Source organism: Erpetoichthys calabaricus, chromosome 10 (assembly GCF_900747795.2).
Source record: "Erpetoichthys calabaricus chromosome 10, fErpCal1.3, whole genome shotgun sequence".
Classification (NCBI taxonomy): Eukaryota; Metazoa; Chordata; class Cladistia; order Polypteriformes; family Polypteridae; genus Erpetoichthys; species Erpetoichthys calabaricus.
Genome location: NC_041403.2, coordinates 31,188,106 through 31,207,692, shown reverse-complemented (window position 1 = coordinate 31,207,692; position 19,587 = coordinate 31,188,106). Strand labels below are relative to the sequence as shown.

Below are 19,587 nucleotides of genomic sequence, written 5' to 3'. Positions count from 1 at the left end.
GCTACAAGAAATAACTGGATTATTGAATAATTGTTTTAAGTATTAATATGATCTGACAGACATAGCACATAAATACAGATTGACTGTTCTTCTTCACCTTGACATAAGATGACTGCATGTTTTTCATATTCTGTATATCAATGATAAAGAACATAAAGCTGGTCTCTACAGAAGTTGCACACATTTAAGATGTCTTTCTTAACTCTTCAGAACGACCTTCACAGAGCTATTCAGCGAACGCAGTCTGCTATGTTTAATCAGGTTCTCATATTAATATCTACATTGCTGTGCCTCATCTTTACATGGTAAGTTTTTTTTTTTATTTTGTGTCTTTTACCTAAAATGTTATTAATTATATTTAGTATTGAGATTTTTATTGCGTTTGTTTAGCAATACTTCCTCACAGCCCCAGGAATCTGCATTGAAATCCTAGCATCTTTCATATTCACAGGTGTGGACAGGTGGAAGAACATAGGGTTAGTCCCAAGAAGTTCTGGGGTGCCAGCAGGGTCGCCCCTTTTAATTGCAAAAAGAATATTTAGGCAAAACAATTGCAAAAGGGCAAAAAGAAGAAGTCTGACTAGGATAAGAACTGGGCTCCACCTCAGAGTAGGATATGATAAGAAGTTACAAGGCATCCCAGTCCCAGTGAGGAGTGGGAGGCCATGTCCAAGAATGAATGACGTCATGATTTTATGGCATTGTTTGTTGTAATTTAACACTCATGCGAACATTTTGAAGTTTTCTAGATGCTAACACTAAGCCTTTACCACAAAATTATTATTGTAAATAATAATATTCTAAGGAGAAGAAAACAAAAGAATAATAAAAGGTAGGATATTGGGCTAAACTGGACGTAATTGTTGCCACTTTGCAACATCATGAGTATCACTGTAATGAATACAGAGTGAAAAAAACTGAAACACACACACACCAAAAAAAGAGAGTTAAGCCCAATAATGGGAATGTTTATTGAAAAAAAAATGAATGATCCAATGCCGTACTTTCAGAAGAATCTCTTTCCCACTGTTATGGCTACGAGAAATGCTTTGTGAAGTAACAGTTATACTGTTGCTGTATTATCGTAGTATTTCCCTCTACTTACTCTTTACCTGTTTTCTTCAAGGGTAAGTGTACTCGTCAAGTTCGTTACTGGGTTGGTGTACTGTTGCTCTTTAAGATTAACACACACATACATAGATATACACACAGAACTTCAACAGTGCCCTATGAATGACAAATGTACAGTTGGTTAATCTCTAGCACTTTATACCACACAAGTGCCTTAGGAATATAGCAACTTGTCACTCTCCTAGGACTTCGAGACTTACATACACACTGACCCTAATCACAACAGTGCCCCATGAATGATAAACACACAGCTGGTTAACCTTTAGCACTTTAAACCACACAAGTGCCTCAGGAATAACACAGGCTGTCACTCTCTCAGCACTTCAAGAGGCTTACTTATTATCGGCACGAACAACATACAATGTTTTAATTATATCTCAGACCTAAATATTACTTTTGGTCTACAAGAATACATTTAAACATACAAAGGCTCAGCATCTTTGACTATAGGCCATTTATGAGCCAAGAATGCCTTACTTTACGAACTGTTACCTACTATGGGGTGGAGCTCTCACCCTCAGCCTTAATAAACCTCACAGCACAGAGGTAATGACAAACCTCTGGCTGCACCAGGTGCTCAAAAAAATCTAACTTATTACTTCAGTCACTCTATAGACATCAAGACAAAGAACAGAAACTTAAAAGCAGCATAGTATTTATTGCAGGAATAATAATATTACCAGTGGAACAAGCAATAATAGAAAATAGGACTGATAGAAAAGTCTGGATATATATAGTCTTTAGAAAAAGCTTATGAAAAAGTAAAGATGACAAGGAAGAATGTCGAAGGCGGCTTGTGATCTAGCACTCGTAGTTGATCATGATGCTTTTTTGACGACCAGGTGGAAATGGCTTCACGTTGACGTCGCTCTGTCCCCCTCTGACATTTTCTTCCCTTCTTCCTCCCTCCTTCCTTACTCACTATATCGCTCCTCAGACAAGGCATATATTTATTCTAAAATTCTACTGGGGGGTTTTGCAAGATGTGATTGTTAGATATTCTGTTTGTCAATATGATGAATAAATTCACTGTCCATTTTCCCAAACAATAAAACTTTTTTTGATGTTCTCTGAGGTATCAGCAGATCTTCCTTTCCCAGGCTGTAAAATAATTAGATGTCCATCCTTTCTCAGGTTATAAAGTAATTGAGCCACCAGCATATCTTCCTTTCTAGGTTGGAATAGCTGCTTTAAAAGCGAGATATAACTAGGAAGAAGACATGCTTTGATTAGTCCTGAATGTAGTTCATTTGTTGTCTTGTCTTGAACAAAATATAATGGAAATATAAACCAAAATGTACACATTTTGTACCCCACAACACATGCCATGGCTATTTCTGCACCATTACTGAAGTTGTGTTCACTCTTGTACTGTTCCAGATAATTTTCCTGAATCACATTCTGTTTCTCTCTCTCTGCTCCCCTTTATCTTCTGCAAGTCTCTCAGGGCATTGGATAGATAGAGTCTCCACCTCCACCTTCTTGAACCTTCACAGTTTATAAAGGTGCAATGTGAACGTTCCAGGGTTTTATGGAATGCAGAGTTCAGTGTACTTGTGTGTCATTTCACTGCCAAACACCCATTTAGCACCACTTATCTTCAGGGTAATATACTGGCTACTACAATACGGTTTGCATCCTTGAGTACGTCCCACATTGCGATTTCACATGCATGCTCATCCACACTAACGCAATGATCTTTATGTGCGTGCCAATATGCATGAAGGCTGCTTGCTTTAACATTACCACACATGGAGTTGTGGAGAAAATGTATAAATCTGAATTACCTCACATGTTAAAGAATAAATTACATTGATGTAGAGCTTTTCTCAGTATTTAGAGCCACTTTACATAGACAGGTGGGAGCCACTTTAACCATCTTCAAATGTGTAGCACCTGGCAGCCATCATTGCACTAGTATGCTCACCACACATTAGCTATTAGGTGGTGAAGGGGTTAGTGAGATAGCCCAATAGAGACACTGTCTGATTAGGGGGCCAGAACGGATGAGGCTGTAATGAGTAATTTAACCAGTACATCAGAATAAACCCTACTCTTTTCGAAAGATGCCAAGGCATCTTTAATGACCATAGAGAGTCAGGACCTTGGTTTTATGTCTCATCCGAAGTACAGTGCCATATTTACAGCACAGCGTCTCCATCACTGCCCTGAGGCATTGGGATCCACACACAGATCAGGGGTAAGCACCCCTTGTTCGCCTTGCTAACACCTCTTCCTGCAGCAACCAAAGCTTTCCTACAAGGTCTGCTATCCAAGTACTGGTTAGGCCCAAACATGCTTAGCATCAGGTGGATAATCTGCTCTGAAACGCAGGTGGTTTGGCTGCATGTTGTAAGGGTGTGGTGTAACAGCGGGTTGTGACATATCCAAATCATGGATATTGCAAAGCTGCCTTTTCTATGCGGCCAAAAAGCGCAACATTACCAACACTTTAATATTGGCTAACAGCACATGGCTTTCCCCGTATGGATGTTTCAATTTTCGATTACATAACGTACAATAATATTAGAACATTAGAACAATCTAGATGAGAACAGGCCATTCAGCCCAACAAAGCTCGCCAGTCCTATCCACTTATTTCTTCCAAAAAAACATCAAGTCGAGTTTTGAAAGGCCCTAAAGTCTTACTGTCTACCACACTACTTTGTAGCTTATTCCAAGTGTCTATCGTTCTTTGTGTAAAGAAAAAAAATGTAATTATTATAATGTACAATAATATTATAATGTTATTACAATAATGTTATTATAATGTTATAATTATAACATTATGTTATGAATAATATCCCATCGCTGTCAAATTGATTTTTTTTAAGAGTTGCTCAGCGTTTCCAAAACATTCTGCCTTTTTGGGATGTGCATGCCGATCTCCACATGGCAGCCACTACAGAATCAGAACAGCTCACAAGTTCTCCTAAATCCTAGTGAATTTAGGGGTAGTTTCCTAACGTACAAAAATTTATAAAATGGTTTTACTCATACTCCTAAGAGTAGGATCAAATTTGTCACACTCAGTTTTTTTAGCCATTAATGTGCGATAAATACAAGCAGAGGTTTCTGCCGTAACCAGTGTGGAGCATGGCCCAGACACAGACAGGCGGACACCGATAGTTCACCCAACACACATTTTTAATACATACTTTTATATACAAAAGGTGACACACACAACTCCAGGCCTTCCTTCTTATGCCTTCCTCAGGCCCGCCCTACTCCACTCCACTCCTCTCCTCTCCTCTCCTCTCAGACTCCGTCTTTCTCCACTCCCGACTCCAGCCATCGAATGGAGGGAGGCGGCTACTTTTAAGCTCACCCGGACGTCCTCCAGGTGCCTCCCAATTAGCTTCCGCTGGCCCTTCCTGGTGTGGCGGAAGTACCGGCTGCGCACCCGGAAGCACTCGGGGTGTCCCTGGTCTTCTTCCTCCCAGCACTTCCGGGTGTGGGAGAAGTGCTGAAGGCCAGGGCACCACAGGCATTGAGGCGCCCCCTGGTGGTGTCCACGGGCCCCCATAAGGTTGAGCGTCCAAGCTCAATTCCCGTGGTCCCCAAAGCCACTAGGCGATCGCTCCCTCATGGTCTGGAGGACAAGCCATCCGCTGGTCTTTCTGGGTGTCCCGGATAAGTACCACCCCCCAGCCGCTTGCCACACCAGGTAGCTCACCTTATCCCAGTTTTGTGTGTGCATATAAAATCACAGAAAGAGTTCAGTCTTAAGCATTACAATTTTTTCTTTACAAATTATTTAATTTGCAAGCTGCAGAAACATTCCCACACTAAACATACTTTACCTTGCTTGAATTTGTTAATTAAAATTGTAAACTGGCATTTTTTTTCTTCTTCATGTTGAAATGTTTTAATCGCATAAACTAATTTTTTGTTGTTTTAATCTATATAGAAAAAATAGTTGGAATAATATTAATGTATTTCATGTGAAATACTTTCATAGTAAATAAATAAAAGCCATTTGAAAAATGCATTTTTTAAATCAATGAAAAAGGCTGCTTGCCTTTTATTAGTTGTTTTCTTTTAAATTCACTGATTCTTAATGGAAAAACACTCTATGTATTAATACATCATATTGTTATATTTAGCCATTTAGTACCAGAGTAAATATAAAGCAGCACTGCTATTTGCTTGCTGCCGGAGGAGTACAGATAAGTCAACTATACAGCCAAACAATTTGTAGAGACTTTAAGAGCTACTGAATGTCATTGTAATTTCACTTTTATGGAGCTGCTTTGCCAATAATTAACAACATTTACAAGCATTAAATGAATACTGCATTGAATAACAAGATAACACACATCTAGAGCTAAGTAGCAGTGGTTGCTATGAGTCTAATATATTTTAGAATAAAATAGAATAGCAGCAGCAGCAGCAGCAATTAACAGCTCTCAACAAATAAGTAAAGTGCCTGTCTAGGTCTACTGAGCTCCCCTTTTTTTATAATGACGGGCTCACCTGGGCACAATCGTACAGTAAACCTTACATTTTTTACTGTATACTATAGAGGTGCATTACATACATACACTTCCACAAAAGCAAAATAAATAACATGCTTAACACAATATACTCCAAATTTTTGTGTTATGGGCGTGGTAGGGTGGGGTGTGGTTGCCGAGCAAGGAAGTCACAATGTTTGGGTCACAGACATGGGGGAGAAGGTGCAAAATCCACACTGGCAATGCTTTGGGATACAAATCAAGGACACTGGATCCACAAGGTGCTAACTACTGTGCCACTTGTACTGACTAGAGAAGGTGGCACCAGCTCCGAGCAGAACTGGAATCAGGGGAGATGTCACCAAGTCAAAAGTTTCAAACCAAGTATCAGAACTGGCTAATAGTTAAGCAAATGGTGCTCAGGACAGGTTTCAAGATTAGTAGTCAAGAATGGTGCAAGAAATTTTGGCAACTAAAGAATAAAAAGAAATATGTAACCAGAGCCAAAACTGTAAACTGCAGCGAAAAAAAAAAAAAAAACAAAAATATGTAACCAGGAAATCAAAAAAACTTTTTTTTATACTGTATTGAGGATTCATTCTGTTCTGTGTATTGTATTGTATTGACCCCCTTCTTTTTGACATCCACTGCACACCCAACCTACCTGGAAAGGGGTCTCTTTTTGAACTGCCTTTCCCAAGCGGGCCAAAGGGAGGGGCCTTCCTCACTCACTCGCCAGCTTCGGGGTGTGTTCCTTAACTCTGCTTAGCTAGCGACCAAGAGAACAATTGAATTCAACTTTGTTTGATATTTAAAATAAAGTGTTACTTAGGTCTTGATGAGTACGAGTCCAGATATTATCTTAAGTGTATGCCACATTGAAAAGACAGATTGCAATTCAGATTGTGGATCGTGATATGATTTTTGGGAAAGATCACCCACCCCTAAATTTGACTAATCAAGTTTTCAAATTTATGTAGGATTCATTAACCCTTTGGCAAGCTACTTGGAAAGGGGTTGCGAGCCACCGGCAGCTCACGAGTGACGTGTTGGAGACCCCTGCCCTAAAACAACTTAAAAAGAATTTTTAAGAGGTCAATTACAATTTATAAAAATAAAAATTTAAACAAGAAGCCTGATCATGACAAAACAAAAAACATTTGACAAATGAGAGCAGTCCATCAAGCATGTACAGTGGTGTGAAAAACTATTTGCCCCCTTCCTGATTTCTTATTCTTTTGCATGTTTGTCACACAAAATGTTTCTGATCATCAAACACATTTAACCATTAGTCAAATATAACACAAGTAAACACAAAATGCAGTTTTTAAATGATGCTGTTTATTATTTAGGGAGAAAAAAAATCCAAACCTACATGGCCCTGTGTGAAAAAGTAATTGCCCCCTTGTTAAAAAATAACCTAACTGTGGTGTATCACACCTGAGTTCAATTTCCGTAGCCACCCCCAGGCCTGATTACTGCCACACCTGTTTCAATCAAGAAATCACTTAAATAGGAGCTGCCTGACACAGAGAAGTAGACCAAAAGCACCTCAAATACTAGACATCATGCCAAGATCCAAAGAAATTCAGGAACAAATGAGAACAGAAGTAATTGAGATCTATCAGTCTGGTAAAGGTTATAAAGCCATTTCTAAAGCTTTGGAACTCCAGCGAACCACAGTGAGAGCCATTATCCACAAATGGCAAAAACATGGAACAGTGGTGAACCTTCCCAGGAGTGGCCGGCCGACCAAAATTACCCCAAGAGCGCAGAGACGACTCATCCGAGAGGTCACAAAAGACCCCAGGACAACGTCTAAAGAACTGCAGGCCTCACTTGCCTCAATTAAGGTCAGTGTTCACGACTCCACCATAAGAAAGAGACTGGGCAAAAACGGCCTGCATGGCAGATTTCCAAGACGCAAACCACTGTTAAGCAAAAAGAACATTAGGGCTCGTCTCAATTTTGCTAAGAAACATCTCAATGATTGCCAAGACTTTTGGGAAAATACCTTGTGGACTGATGAGTCAAAAGTTGAACTTTTTGGAAGGCAAATGTCCCGTTACATCTGGCGTAAAAGGAACACAGCATTTCAGAAAAAGAACATCATACCAACAGTAAAATATGGTGGTGGTAGTGTAATGGTCTGGGGTTGTTTTGCTGCTTCAGGACCTGGAAGGCTTGCTGTGATAGATGGAACCATGAATTCTACTGTCTACCAAAAAATCCTGAAGGAGAATGTCCGGCCATCTGTTCGTCAACTCAAGCTGAAGCGATCTTGGGTGCTGCAACAGGACAATGACCCAAAACACACCAGCAAATCCACCTCTGAATGGCTGAAGAAAAACAAAATGAAGACTTTGGAGTGGCTTAGTCAAAGTCCTGACCTGAATCCAATTGAGATGCTATGGCATGACCTTAAAAAGGCGGTTCATGCTAGAAACCCTCAAATAAAGCTGAATTACAACAATTTTGCAAAGATGAGTGGGCCAAAATTCCTCCAGAGCGCTGTAAAAGACTCATTGCAAGTTATCGCAAACGCTTGATTGCAGTTATTGCTGCTAAGGGTGGCCCAACCAGTTATTAGGTTCGGGGGCAATTACTTTTTCACACAGGGCCATGTAGGTTTGGATTTTTTTTTCTCCCTAAATAATAAACACCACCATTTACAAACTGCATTTTGTGTTTACTTGTGTTATATTCGACTAATGGTTAAATGTGTTTGATGATCAGAAACATTTTGTGTGACAAACATGCAAAAGAATAAGAAATCAGGAAGGGGGCAAATAGTTTTTCACACCACTGTATATTTAACTGATAGCTAAGATGTCTCCCTGTCTCATCCAGATACTTCAGAAAGTTTGTCAGGTTTTCTGCTTCAACTCCATGTCTCGATAGTTTGCTCCAGATTCCCAGAACTCTTTACGTAAAGAAATGCTTCCTGAATTCAGTCCTAAATGCTCTTGCCCTTAACTTCCAATGGTGGCCTTTGGTATGTGACTCACCCTTACATTGATAAAGTAAACCTACCAAAATTCTTTTAATGTGTTTGAGGATTTTGGAGACCTGAAGTAGTTCCCCATGCAGTGTGCTCTGTTTGAGACCAGGCAGATTTAATTCTGCGTTTGTCAGAGTAGGACATGTCCTTAAGTCCTGGGATTCACTTTGTTGCTCTCCTCTGCACAGCTTCAAGTGCTGCTTTTTCTTGAATGGCCATAATGTCTAAATTTATATTCAAGTTATTATGTAACCTAACAAAAACTTTATTGGCCTTTTTAATTGCTTCTGCACATTATGTAGCTGATGAAAATTAAATGTTTTGTAGAGGTTGCATTCTGTAAGACAGTGTCTAATATCCTGTGTGTATAATTGGTGTTCCTTTTGCCTACGTGTAACACTGCGGTTATGACTCCAGCAAAATGGGAGCACTGAGAATCAAAACAGATGATCAAATTCTTGTGTAAACATGCATGTGATGCTATAATTTATAAAATATTATAGCCACCAGCAGGAAAGCAATTAAAAAAGCATCCAAAATTCTCACATCACAGACCTTATCTTTGTTTATGGGTGCTATTGTTTAAATTATTGGGCAATCAGCAAAAAGAAAAACAACTAAAGAAGTACTCTCTGTTGCCTGACTTCCTGTTGTTTTATTATTTATATTTGTGTTACAGGACTGCAAGGTCTCTCACTTTATTCAATGTGAAATGTCTCTTCGATCATAAATCAAACAATATATACAGCTAAACAGGTATTTATTTGTACTCACTTAAACTATTAAACCAAAGCCTCTCCTGCTCCCTCTTAATGATATTAAAACATTTTCCATTTGAAGCACAAATCTCATGTGGCCAAACTAGAGGATTTCTAAATACTGAGACAGGAGGGGAATTATGATATTGACTTAACAGGTTACACAAAATTGCCACCCACACACATCTCTCTATTGACTGCGGTGAATGACCTCCAGTGCTGTAATAGAATTGCTGTTTAAAACTGACATACAGGTTCAAATTTGCATACCATGTGTGGATTCCCTTTATGAAAATGATAAAATATGCAAGCTAGGTGCCAAAGAGTCATTTTTCTCTTGATTTATGGAAATCTGAGAATGAGGGAAGATAACCTTTTAAAAATAATCTTAATTACTATCTTTTGCTATAGAATCGGACATATCTTGGTTACATGTGGTAAAATGATTAGCACTGCTGCCTCAGATGTCCAGAGTCCCGAGTCCTGTTCTTATCACAGTCACTTCCTCTTTGTAAATTATTCACTATTCTGGTGTCTCTTAAGATTATCCTCTTGCAAATACGTTCTTTCTCAAACATCCCAAAGATGTAAAGTTTACGTTTGCTAGAAAATCTGTGGCTGGGTGTGTCTTAGTAAGCCCTGTGATGGACTAGTTTTATGTCTAAGACTTCCACGATAAAGCTCCATCTTATGCAGACTTGAAATTGGTCAAAGTGGATATGCTGAATGTACAGATATTTGTCAGTCAGGAGGAAGACAAAATTATTAGTGCCACGGTCCAGATAATCTTGAAAAGGTATGATGAACAGTGTCACGCATGCTCCAGCCCTCGTCCATTCCTGTTCAGCTGCCATAAAAACCCAGGATCCCCTGGAAGGAGGTGTCATTACTGGCTTGAGCGACACCCCAGATGGAGCTCCACTACCAATTTGACCTTGCCAATCCAGCCCAACATCTCTTTTGCTTTTCCCTTAAATACAAATAACGTTTTTTGTTTGGTTACTTTGGACAATAAACAGGACAACCCGGTTGACGCCACAAATTTTCTCACAGAGTGAAGCCGTTATTCCTGTACCTGGCTGCAACAGATGCATCATTTTAGTAGTGTAACATGAAACATTGTCATTAGCACTACTGACCCATAGTTCTGGTATAGCATGGTTATTAATTGCATCACATTTAAAGGTTCTCCCTATAGTTCAGTGGGTTCTTTTTTGGGTGCCTTCATTTTCCTCTTACATTCCAAGCAGTTAATTATTAGGGTAACTGGCAATTTCTCCAATATGAATGGATCTGCCAGTGCCATCTAATGGAAGATGTCCCCACCCAAGAGCAATTCCTGCAGAGATAGGCCAACTCTCTGAAACCCTGAAAATGAATGAAGCAGATTCAAATTATTTGAGGAATATTATTTTGCTACGTCAGTTATTTGATTTATACATTTATATTAGACTAGCTGTGTAAGCCAACAATTGAAATTGTCAGAAAAAAAATTAAAATGCAGAGATGTCAGGTAATTGAAAGGAACTACTCTGGGTAAGGGATAAGGAATTCCCTGTTGATGTCCCACCAGCCCAGTTAAGTAGGCACTCAAGATATTTTTATTGTTCCTGCTGGCTTTACATTAGATGTCATACATTTTAAAAAGCTTCACGGTAAACAACATTCCGTATAAAAACTTTGTCGCAATTTTTAATCAACTTGCCCTGAATTGAGGATTCTTCTACTTTTACTTTGACACTTTGCATTTGAATCACTGTGGAGAACACCACATATAACTGTCCATGCCCAAAAACTGGTTCTGGCAAATAAATTCAAACGTGATCCAATGTTTGACCTTGCGACTTAATAGTAATTGCAAAGGCTGGCTTTACAGGAAAATGTTACCATTTCAATCTGAAAGGCAATCCAGTTTCAGATGGACATAAAATCGATTAGAGAAATCAACACTGTATCACCTTCAGCTGATTGAGTAAGAAACTTCCGCTTGAATTACATTGTTTCAAATCTGTAACAACCAAGCGTGTTCCTTACACAGTCTACACTTTGTATTTAGGTTTTGAAGGAGCATGATAATACAGCCTGCTTTCAATGTAAGACTATGATTTAGCATTCCAGATGGTGTAATGCTATTCAAAAACTCCACAGGAAAGTTGCCTCTTTCCTGGTTGTCATCAGTTACAATGGAGTCATCACTTAGATAAGTAACATACTCACCATCAATGATGTCAATTACTTGATTGTTAAGTCGTTCAACGACATTATTTGGGCAAAGAATGGCTGGCTTGGCAAAGGACTGTGCCATGTCCTTAGAGATTCTGTCTCCAAATATTTCATTAACAATGGAACCATGGTGTATCATGGATTCTGGCACTTCAATCAATCAATTGCACTGCTTGTGTATTAGTGGTTAAGCAAATTTCTCTTTCCTCTGAGGTTTTGTTTTGCCAATGGGCTACGTGAGTTTCTTTCCTCGGTGGTTTCACTTTGGCGATGGAGTCACTTTCTTTCAGTTTCATGCTGTAGCCTCACACTTTTCTTCTTCCGACTCGTTAACTTGGGGGTGCCTTGGCATGATTTAAATCTAATCGAAGATAATAGAAAAAATAAACGGGATACAATGGAGGAAAAACTAAAATGCACATACAGCAGAGCAAAACTAAAAGAAGATAACGGAAAAAATTAAGACACAGAAGAGGAAAATAAAAAATGCATATACACCAGAGTAAAAGTAATATAGACAAAAACAAAACAAAACAAAACAAAAAAAAAAAAAAAAAAAAACTTAAAAGAACCACATGGAGAAAAACAAAAATATTAGAGCCCAGAGAGTTTTGTTGACATGATGCAAGCAATGTGGAATGAATGAGAGGTTCACAACCACCAACCACCCCTTTCCTAGCAACACTCAGGCCCTCCCTGACAACACCATACTGATTGAAGAACACATCAGGGAAAAAGGACTTGACTTCATGTGTCTGACAGAAACCTGGCACCAGTCAGAGGTTTACTCTGCCTTAAATGAAGCCTGTCCACTTGGCTACAGTTACTTGGAGGCAGCTTGCAGCACTGGGCGTGGTGGTGGACTAGCTGTTATCCACCGTCAGGACCTGGGGTTGTCCCCTATCTCGATACCTGCAATATCTTCCTGTGAGTGCCTTGCATTTAAATGTAAGCCCCCGTTTCCCCTGACTGTTCTCCTTATCTATCGACCTCCAAAACCCAATTCTGCCTTTATTCCGGAAATTACTGATCTTCTCACAACACTCTGTGCTACTTCTGCCAACATCATAATCTTAGGAGATAAAGTGATCCCTCGCTATTTCGCGCTTCACTCCATCGCGGATTTTATATGTAAGCATATTTAAATATATATCGCGGATTTTTCGCTGCTTCGCGGGTTTCTGCGGACAATGGGTCTTTTAATTTCTGGTATATGCTTCCTCAGTTGGTTTGCCCAGTTGATTTCATACAAGGGACGCTATTGGCAGATGGCTGAGAAGCTACCCAACTTACTTTCTCTCTCTCTCTCTTGCGCGGACGTAGGGGGGTGTGAGCAGGGGGGCTGTTCGCACACCTAGATGATAGGGACGTTGGTACCTTCTGTGTGCAGCTGCTTCCTGAAGGACATGCTGCACGGTGCTTCGCATGCTTAAAAGCTCAAAGGGCACGTATTGATTTTTGACTTTGTTTTTCTCTGTCTCTCTCTCTCTTCCTGCTCCTGACGGAGGGGGTGTGAGCTGCCGCCTTCAACAGCTTTGTACCGGCGGTGCTTCGCATACTTAAAAGTCAAACAGTCCTATTGATTTTTTTTTTTGACTGCTTGCTTTGTTCTGTCTCTCCTGATGCGCACTCCTTTGAAGAGGAAGATATGTTTGCATTCTTTTAATTGTGAGACAGAACTGTCATCTCTGTCTTGTCATGGAGCACAGTTTAAACTTTTGAAAAAGAGACAAATGTTTGTTTGCAGTGTTTGAATAACGTTCCTGTCTCTCTACAACCTCCTGTGTTTCTGCACAAATCTGTGACCCAAGCATGACAATATAAAAATAACCATATAAACATATGGTTTCTACTTCGCGGATTTTCTTATTTCGCGGGTGGCTCTGGAACGCAACCCCCGTGATGGAGGAGGGATTACTGTATAAATATTCATGTTGACAATCCCACAGGTTATCTCACTGCTGATTTCCTTGAGCTGCTAGATTCTCTCAACCTACAACAACATGTTGATGTTCCCACACATTCTAGGGGTCACACTCTTGACTTGGTCATTTCAAACTGTGCCCCAATCAGGAATCTACAGGTATTTGATCTTGGTATTTCAGACCACAAAGTTGTGTCATTGGAGCTGCCCTTTTTCTCCTCCCGTATCAAACCAAAACGACAGATCTACTTCAGAAATCTGAAGAATATCAATGTGGATGCCTTGGCCTTGGACCTTACATTTCTCTCCTCTGACTTTATCAGCTCCCTCTCTGTTGCTGACCTCGTGGATTTTTACAACCAGTCCCTGAGCAGTCTCCTGGACTTCCACGCCCCTTTAGCATCTAGGTCCGTCTCATTCTCGTGCTCAGCACCTTGGTATACCTGCGAGCTGCGAAAAATGAAGGCGGCTGGGCGTGTCCTTGAGCGGCGGCTCAAGGCCTCTGGGCTGACTGTCCATAAACAGGCTTACAGAGAACACATGAGAGCGTATGCAGAAGCTCTGAAGGTTGCACGGTCCAAGTTTTATTCCACCATCATCAGAAATGGCTCCAGCAACCCTAAAAAACTTTTTTCAACCATAAATCATCTTCTCAAACCTCCTTTACCTGCCCATTCTGAGACCACGGATGACAGATGCAACATGTATATCAACTTTTTTAAACAAAAAGTTGATAATATCCGTTTACACCTCTCTACCAAGGATATCTTGCCCTTCCCAACTGTTGACTCATTGTCTGAGACCGTCCATTCTCTTTGCTCTTTCTCTGTTGCCACACGGGAAGAGGTGGAGGATGTCATCAGGAAAATGAAACCATCTACTAGTTCCCTGGACCCTTTCCCCTCACCCTTGCTGAGGGCCAACATTTCTGCCATCTCTCCACTTATCACCAGGATAATAAATCAGTCCCTCCTGGCTGGCCATATTCCTTCTGCACTAAAAACTGCTGTTATCAGACCTCTACTGAAAAAATCCACCTTGGATCCTGAAGTCCTCTCCAATTATAGGCCCATCTCCAATCTTCCATTTCTCTCCAAAGTTCTGGAAAAAATAGTTGCAGCACAACTTCACGATCATCTGAAACTGAACAATCTGTTTGAAAAGTTTCAGTCTGGTTTTCGCCCTGGCCATAGCACCGAAACAGCCCTGGTCAGGGTCACCAATGATCTTCTGATGACGGCAGATACTGGTTAACCTTCACTACTTATCCTCCTTGATCTGACAGCTGCTTTTGACACAATAGACCATAACATCCTTCTTCACCGCCTGCAATACACTATTGGACTCTCAGGAATTGTTGTAAATTGGTTTACATCATACCTGACTGGCAGAACTAAGCATGTCGCCCTTGGCAGCGCAAAGTCCCACACCCACAACGTCACCTGTGGTGTTCCACAGGGCTCTGTGCTGGGCCCTATCCTTTTTACTATCTACATGCTCCCCCTTGGAACTGTCATTGGCAGACATGGTTTATCGTTCCATTGCTATGCCGATGACACTCAGCTTTACCTCAGGACTACTCCCACCTCCTCTACTGCTCCTCTGCCAACATCTACATTGTCTACCTGCCTGGAGGAGATAGAGGCATGGATGAGGCTCAATTTTCTTCAGTTGAACAGATCCAAAACAGAAGCCATCTTAGTTGGTACATCACATCATCTTCGCTCTTCTACCATCACCAGTATTACTTTCTCTGGCCAAAATATTCCTCTTTCCACATCTGTTGCTAATTTGGGTGTTAGAATGGACTCCCAACTTACTTTTGACACCCACATCAAATATCTCAGTAAGTCATCCTTTTTCCATCTCAAGAACATCGCCAAACTCCGCCCATTACTCACCCTGGCAGATGCAGAGAAACTCGTCCATGCCTTTGTCTCTTCCAGGCTGGATTACTGTAATGCACTCCTCATTGGGATTCCTGGCAAGAGTATCCAGAGACTCCAGTATATTCAGAACAGCGTTGCCAGGATCCTGATGAGGGTGCGAAAGTATGATCACATCACCCCAATCCTGAAAACCCTTCACTGGCTCCCTGTTTCATTCAGAATAGAGTACAAGGTCTCCCTTCTTACCCATCAGTGCATTTATGGACATGCCCCTCTATCTACAGGAACTCCTTACCCCTCATAACTCCTTACGTTCCCTCCGCTCTGTACACACTAACACTCAAGTCCCCAGAACTAAGCTCAGCAGCATGGGTGAAAGGGCGTTTTCATCGGTGGCGCCGAGGCTGTGGAATGCCCTCCCTGATTACCTGAGAGCCCCACAGTCGACTGAGGCCTTTAAGCGAAACCTAAAAACTCATCTTTTTAGAAAGTCATTTTGTTAAAGTATTTTATAGACTCCTCTGTTTTTTTTAAATTTTATTATTCTATTTTTACTCTGTAGCACTTTGGGATTGCTAAAATATAAAGTGCAATATAAATAAAATTTATTATTATTATTATTATTAACATCAGGTGGTGGGGTGGGGAGCCCTTACCGCCCCACTCCACTGCACCCAGGCTGGACAGACAAACACACACACTTCCACGCGTACAACACCATTCAGTTCTATAGCACATTTTCATACAATTGGTCAGGTTTTTTGATGCATAAAGCAGTGTCAGTCTCTGTGGGCGTGATTGCACGACCGCGAGGAGTTAATGAGGTAGTTGGGGCGAGTCGCACCGGCACAAGGGGAAAGGGAGAGGAAAGGAGAGATCAAAGACGGGAGAGAAATCAAGGATGGAGAAATCAAAGAAAAGAAGGAAAGCGGTTAAAAGACGTGAAAAGGCAGTCCTAGCAGGTGGATCTGGCCACCTGGAAGGAGAAGACAGCACGTGCTGGGGACCAGTGAAGGAGCGTTAAGCTGTGGCATTCTAAGGGCTAGTTCGCCACACTGAATAATCAGGTGGAGTGTGGCAAGCAAGGCAGGAGCACTCCCTAGGCTTCCAAGGTGTGATCATGTGAGCGCGAAGGAAGAAGTGAGGACAGCTGACCTCGGATGGTCTGGCCGTGATGCCTGGAGGCAGCCAAGATGGAGGTCCGCCGAAAGGAGCTTGTAGCTGCTGGGTCTCAGCCAGGCTACGCAAGCAATGGGTGAGCCGGGGAGAACGAGAGATGGAGATGTGTCGAGATCGTGAGGAGAGAGACTGCATTTTAACTTCTTATTTTTAACCAATTTATTTATTGCTTTTTATCTCCACTTTTCACTGTTTTTATGGATTATTTATTGGAACTTTGGAGCACTGCACTTTTTGTTGGGACATAACTGTTTTTGTTTGCTAATTTTGAATAAAAGCACTCTGAACTTTTTGAACCATCCCTTGCTTCATTGATGATGTGTCTCACTGCCTAGTGCATCGGTGACATTACCGACGGTGTCGGGTTCAAGAGCTTCCAGAAGCTGGATGGGAGCATGGAGTAGAAACAGCATCGTCACACTGCATTCTGCACTCGTTGCAAATGATTGATGTTTTTTTAGTGGTCTTGAGAGGAGTGCATTACAGTAAACTAATTTCTCAGCATCTTGCAATGTTATAAGAGATCTAACTTTTGCTGTATTTCTTAAGTGAAAAAAATGCTGTCCTTGTAATCTGATTAATATGTGATTTAAAATTCAGTAGTCATTTATAAATAAGACAAAACCTAATGACAGCAAGAATAGCACCCTTTCCAGGTTTGAAAGGTTTATCAATATATTGGCTACCTGTGGGAGAACACATTAAAATTTAAATATTCACTGAGCCGATGCAAAGTTTTGCACAAGCAGAGTAGATCCAGGTTTAAATTAAAAAGGACTTCATGTTGTAGTGCACTTTCCACAGACTGGCGACATATTGAATATTTATTAGCATATGCAAGATTTTATTATGGTAATTGTGAATCTAAAAACATAATTTGAAGAAACAAATTAATCTGATAAAAAATGATTTAATATACATAAACACATTTGTAAGTCTGCATATGTCTTTTACCTAGGAAGAGAAACAGAAAGATTTAGTGGCTTTTCAATAATACAAGTTGCATAGTGTATGCCACAGAAATTTGCATTCAAGATAGTTTTTTTTTTTTTTTTAAATATATATGAACTTTTAATTAAAAGGCAAATATTAAGATTTTCCTGAAATTCTACAATTTTGATTACAGTTATATTAATAGTTTTTACTGCACATATTTGTGCATTAGGAGTTAAAAGTCTGATCCTGTTATTTAATCTTCACTGCTGCTCAGTAGATGAGAAGAAATGTTTTGTCTAGATGAGATAACCTAAGCTCCCATAGTTCAAAAACATCCTGCCATTTTCACATAAATGTGCAAGTAAATCGTACCATGAACCTATAATTTTCTGAATCATTATTTTATAGCATGCAAAATGCACTGTTAATCTTCCTTTACATTCTTGATGAAAAATATGCTAAACCTGGAGTGAATCTCAATTTAAAATCTCCCATCATTTTTATTCTGTTTGTAATTTTAAATAGCTTCCTTTTAACCTCCTTGGTGTTAACCCTGGTCATCTATCAGGCTTAGAATTCTATGTAAAACGAGTTAAGCCGGAGTTTTTCTCAGGATATGTATTATCCAATATATGGTGTTAAACCAATATAACACTTAGGACAGTATTTTTCTGCCATATAGTGGATAAAATATTACGATGCAAAAAAACAATACATATTTCTATGCCACTTTAAGGTAACTCATCAATATTCATGAGCTGGGATGGATCCTTCAACCAAAACACACACAATGACATTTAAATAAACAGCTGTAAAGTCAGTTTTAGAACAAACTGAAATTGAACCATTAGTTGAATCAAGCAATAGTGATGACAATGTGAATTGCTCATCAGATATTAACATGGAGAGTGAAATTGCTGCACATGGCACTGTATGACTGAACTGCCATGATAAGCCTGGTGAACTCAGTCATTTGAATGTTCACCATGATGCAATTTGGTGCATGGCAACAAGATTGCAATCAAGTAGAAGGACAACAAAGATGTTAGCCCCCTAACACTGTGAACAAGGCAACAACTATCAATGTTAGCGTCAGGGGATGTGCGGAAGTCACTAAGCCTTGTGCATTGTCATTCTATGCCTCTCATACATAAGCATCAGGAAAAAAAAAAATTCTAAGATCTATTTATACCTATTTTTTCACTCTTCTGGAAAGTGTTAGGCGAGATATTAATAGATAGATCGCACAAAGAAACGCGCTTCTATTGTCACAATTGTAGCATTTGGCTGTGTAAAATACTGTATATCACATGAAGGATGTATACCAATTCTGCATCAGTACATCAGTGGACACTAGACATAACAAATCATCATCATAAATACAGTACAAAAGGCATTTACATGTTCCTGTTACATAATACTTTATCTTGATGAAAAAAATTCAGCATCTCTGGTTAGTTTTTCCATGAGTAAAATTAATGCTAAGGAGGCTGTTGCATGCTTTCCTAAAGTGGCTTCACGATATGGGACTTTTCCTATGATTTTTAGTCGTGAACTTTATGTGAATAATCTAATGAATATCCTAGTAACCTGCAGACAGTTGCAGCATACAAACATTAGTTAGTACCAGGTGTGTAGCGTGACAGCACTCTGAAAAGCCATTACAACTTTCTGCAAAAAATGTTTTTCCTTTAGCGATTCACACGTTGTTGGGCCAGATTCTTGTGTCTACAACACTTAACAGTAAACGACAGCACAATGAGACAGTACAATGGATATAATGTCTACAAATAATAAATCGTGCCAGCAGCTGCAAGGAAAGAAACAAATTGAGTATTTTGGACAGTGCCAATGGAAGAAGCACTGATTGAATATGTCAAATTTACTTTTCTACAGTGCTGCTCTTATTCTGGCGTTTTCCACATTAGTACCACAGTACCTTCCCAGCATACTTGGTACCATGATTAAAGTCAAAGAAGAATCTCATAAGTCAGTTATCCCTTACGACTTCTAATCCTATAAGACCATCATAAAAACGATTCAGCAACTGCACTCATTACATTTGACATGCCAACATTATGTAGAGTCC

The 19,587-nt window shown here is 40.0% G+C and overlaps 1 protein-coding gene across 2 annotated transcripts in view; it reads left to right on the top strand.

Moving 5' to 3' along the window:
- Window positions 1-19,587, top strand: part of kcnt2 (potassium channel, subfamily T, member 2) — a 566,635-nt gene that overhangs the window by 105,391 nt on the left and 441,657 nt on the right. For both annotated transcript variants that reach the window (XM_051932499.1, XM_051932498.1), the window contains exon 9: window positions 211-305. In XM_051932499.1, coding sequence (XP_051788459.1) covers window positions 211-305 — 95 coding nt within the window. The remainder of the gene's footprint in view (window positions 1-210; window positions 306-19,587) is intronic.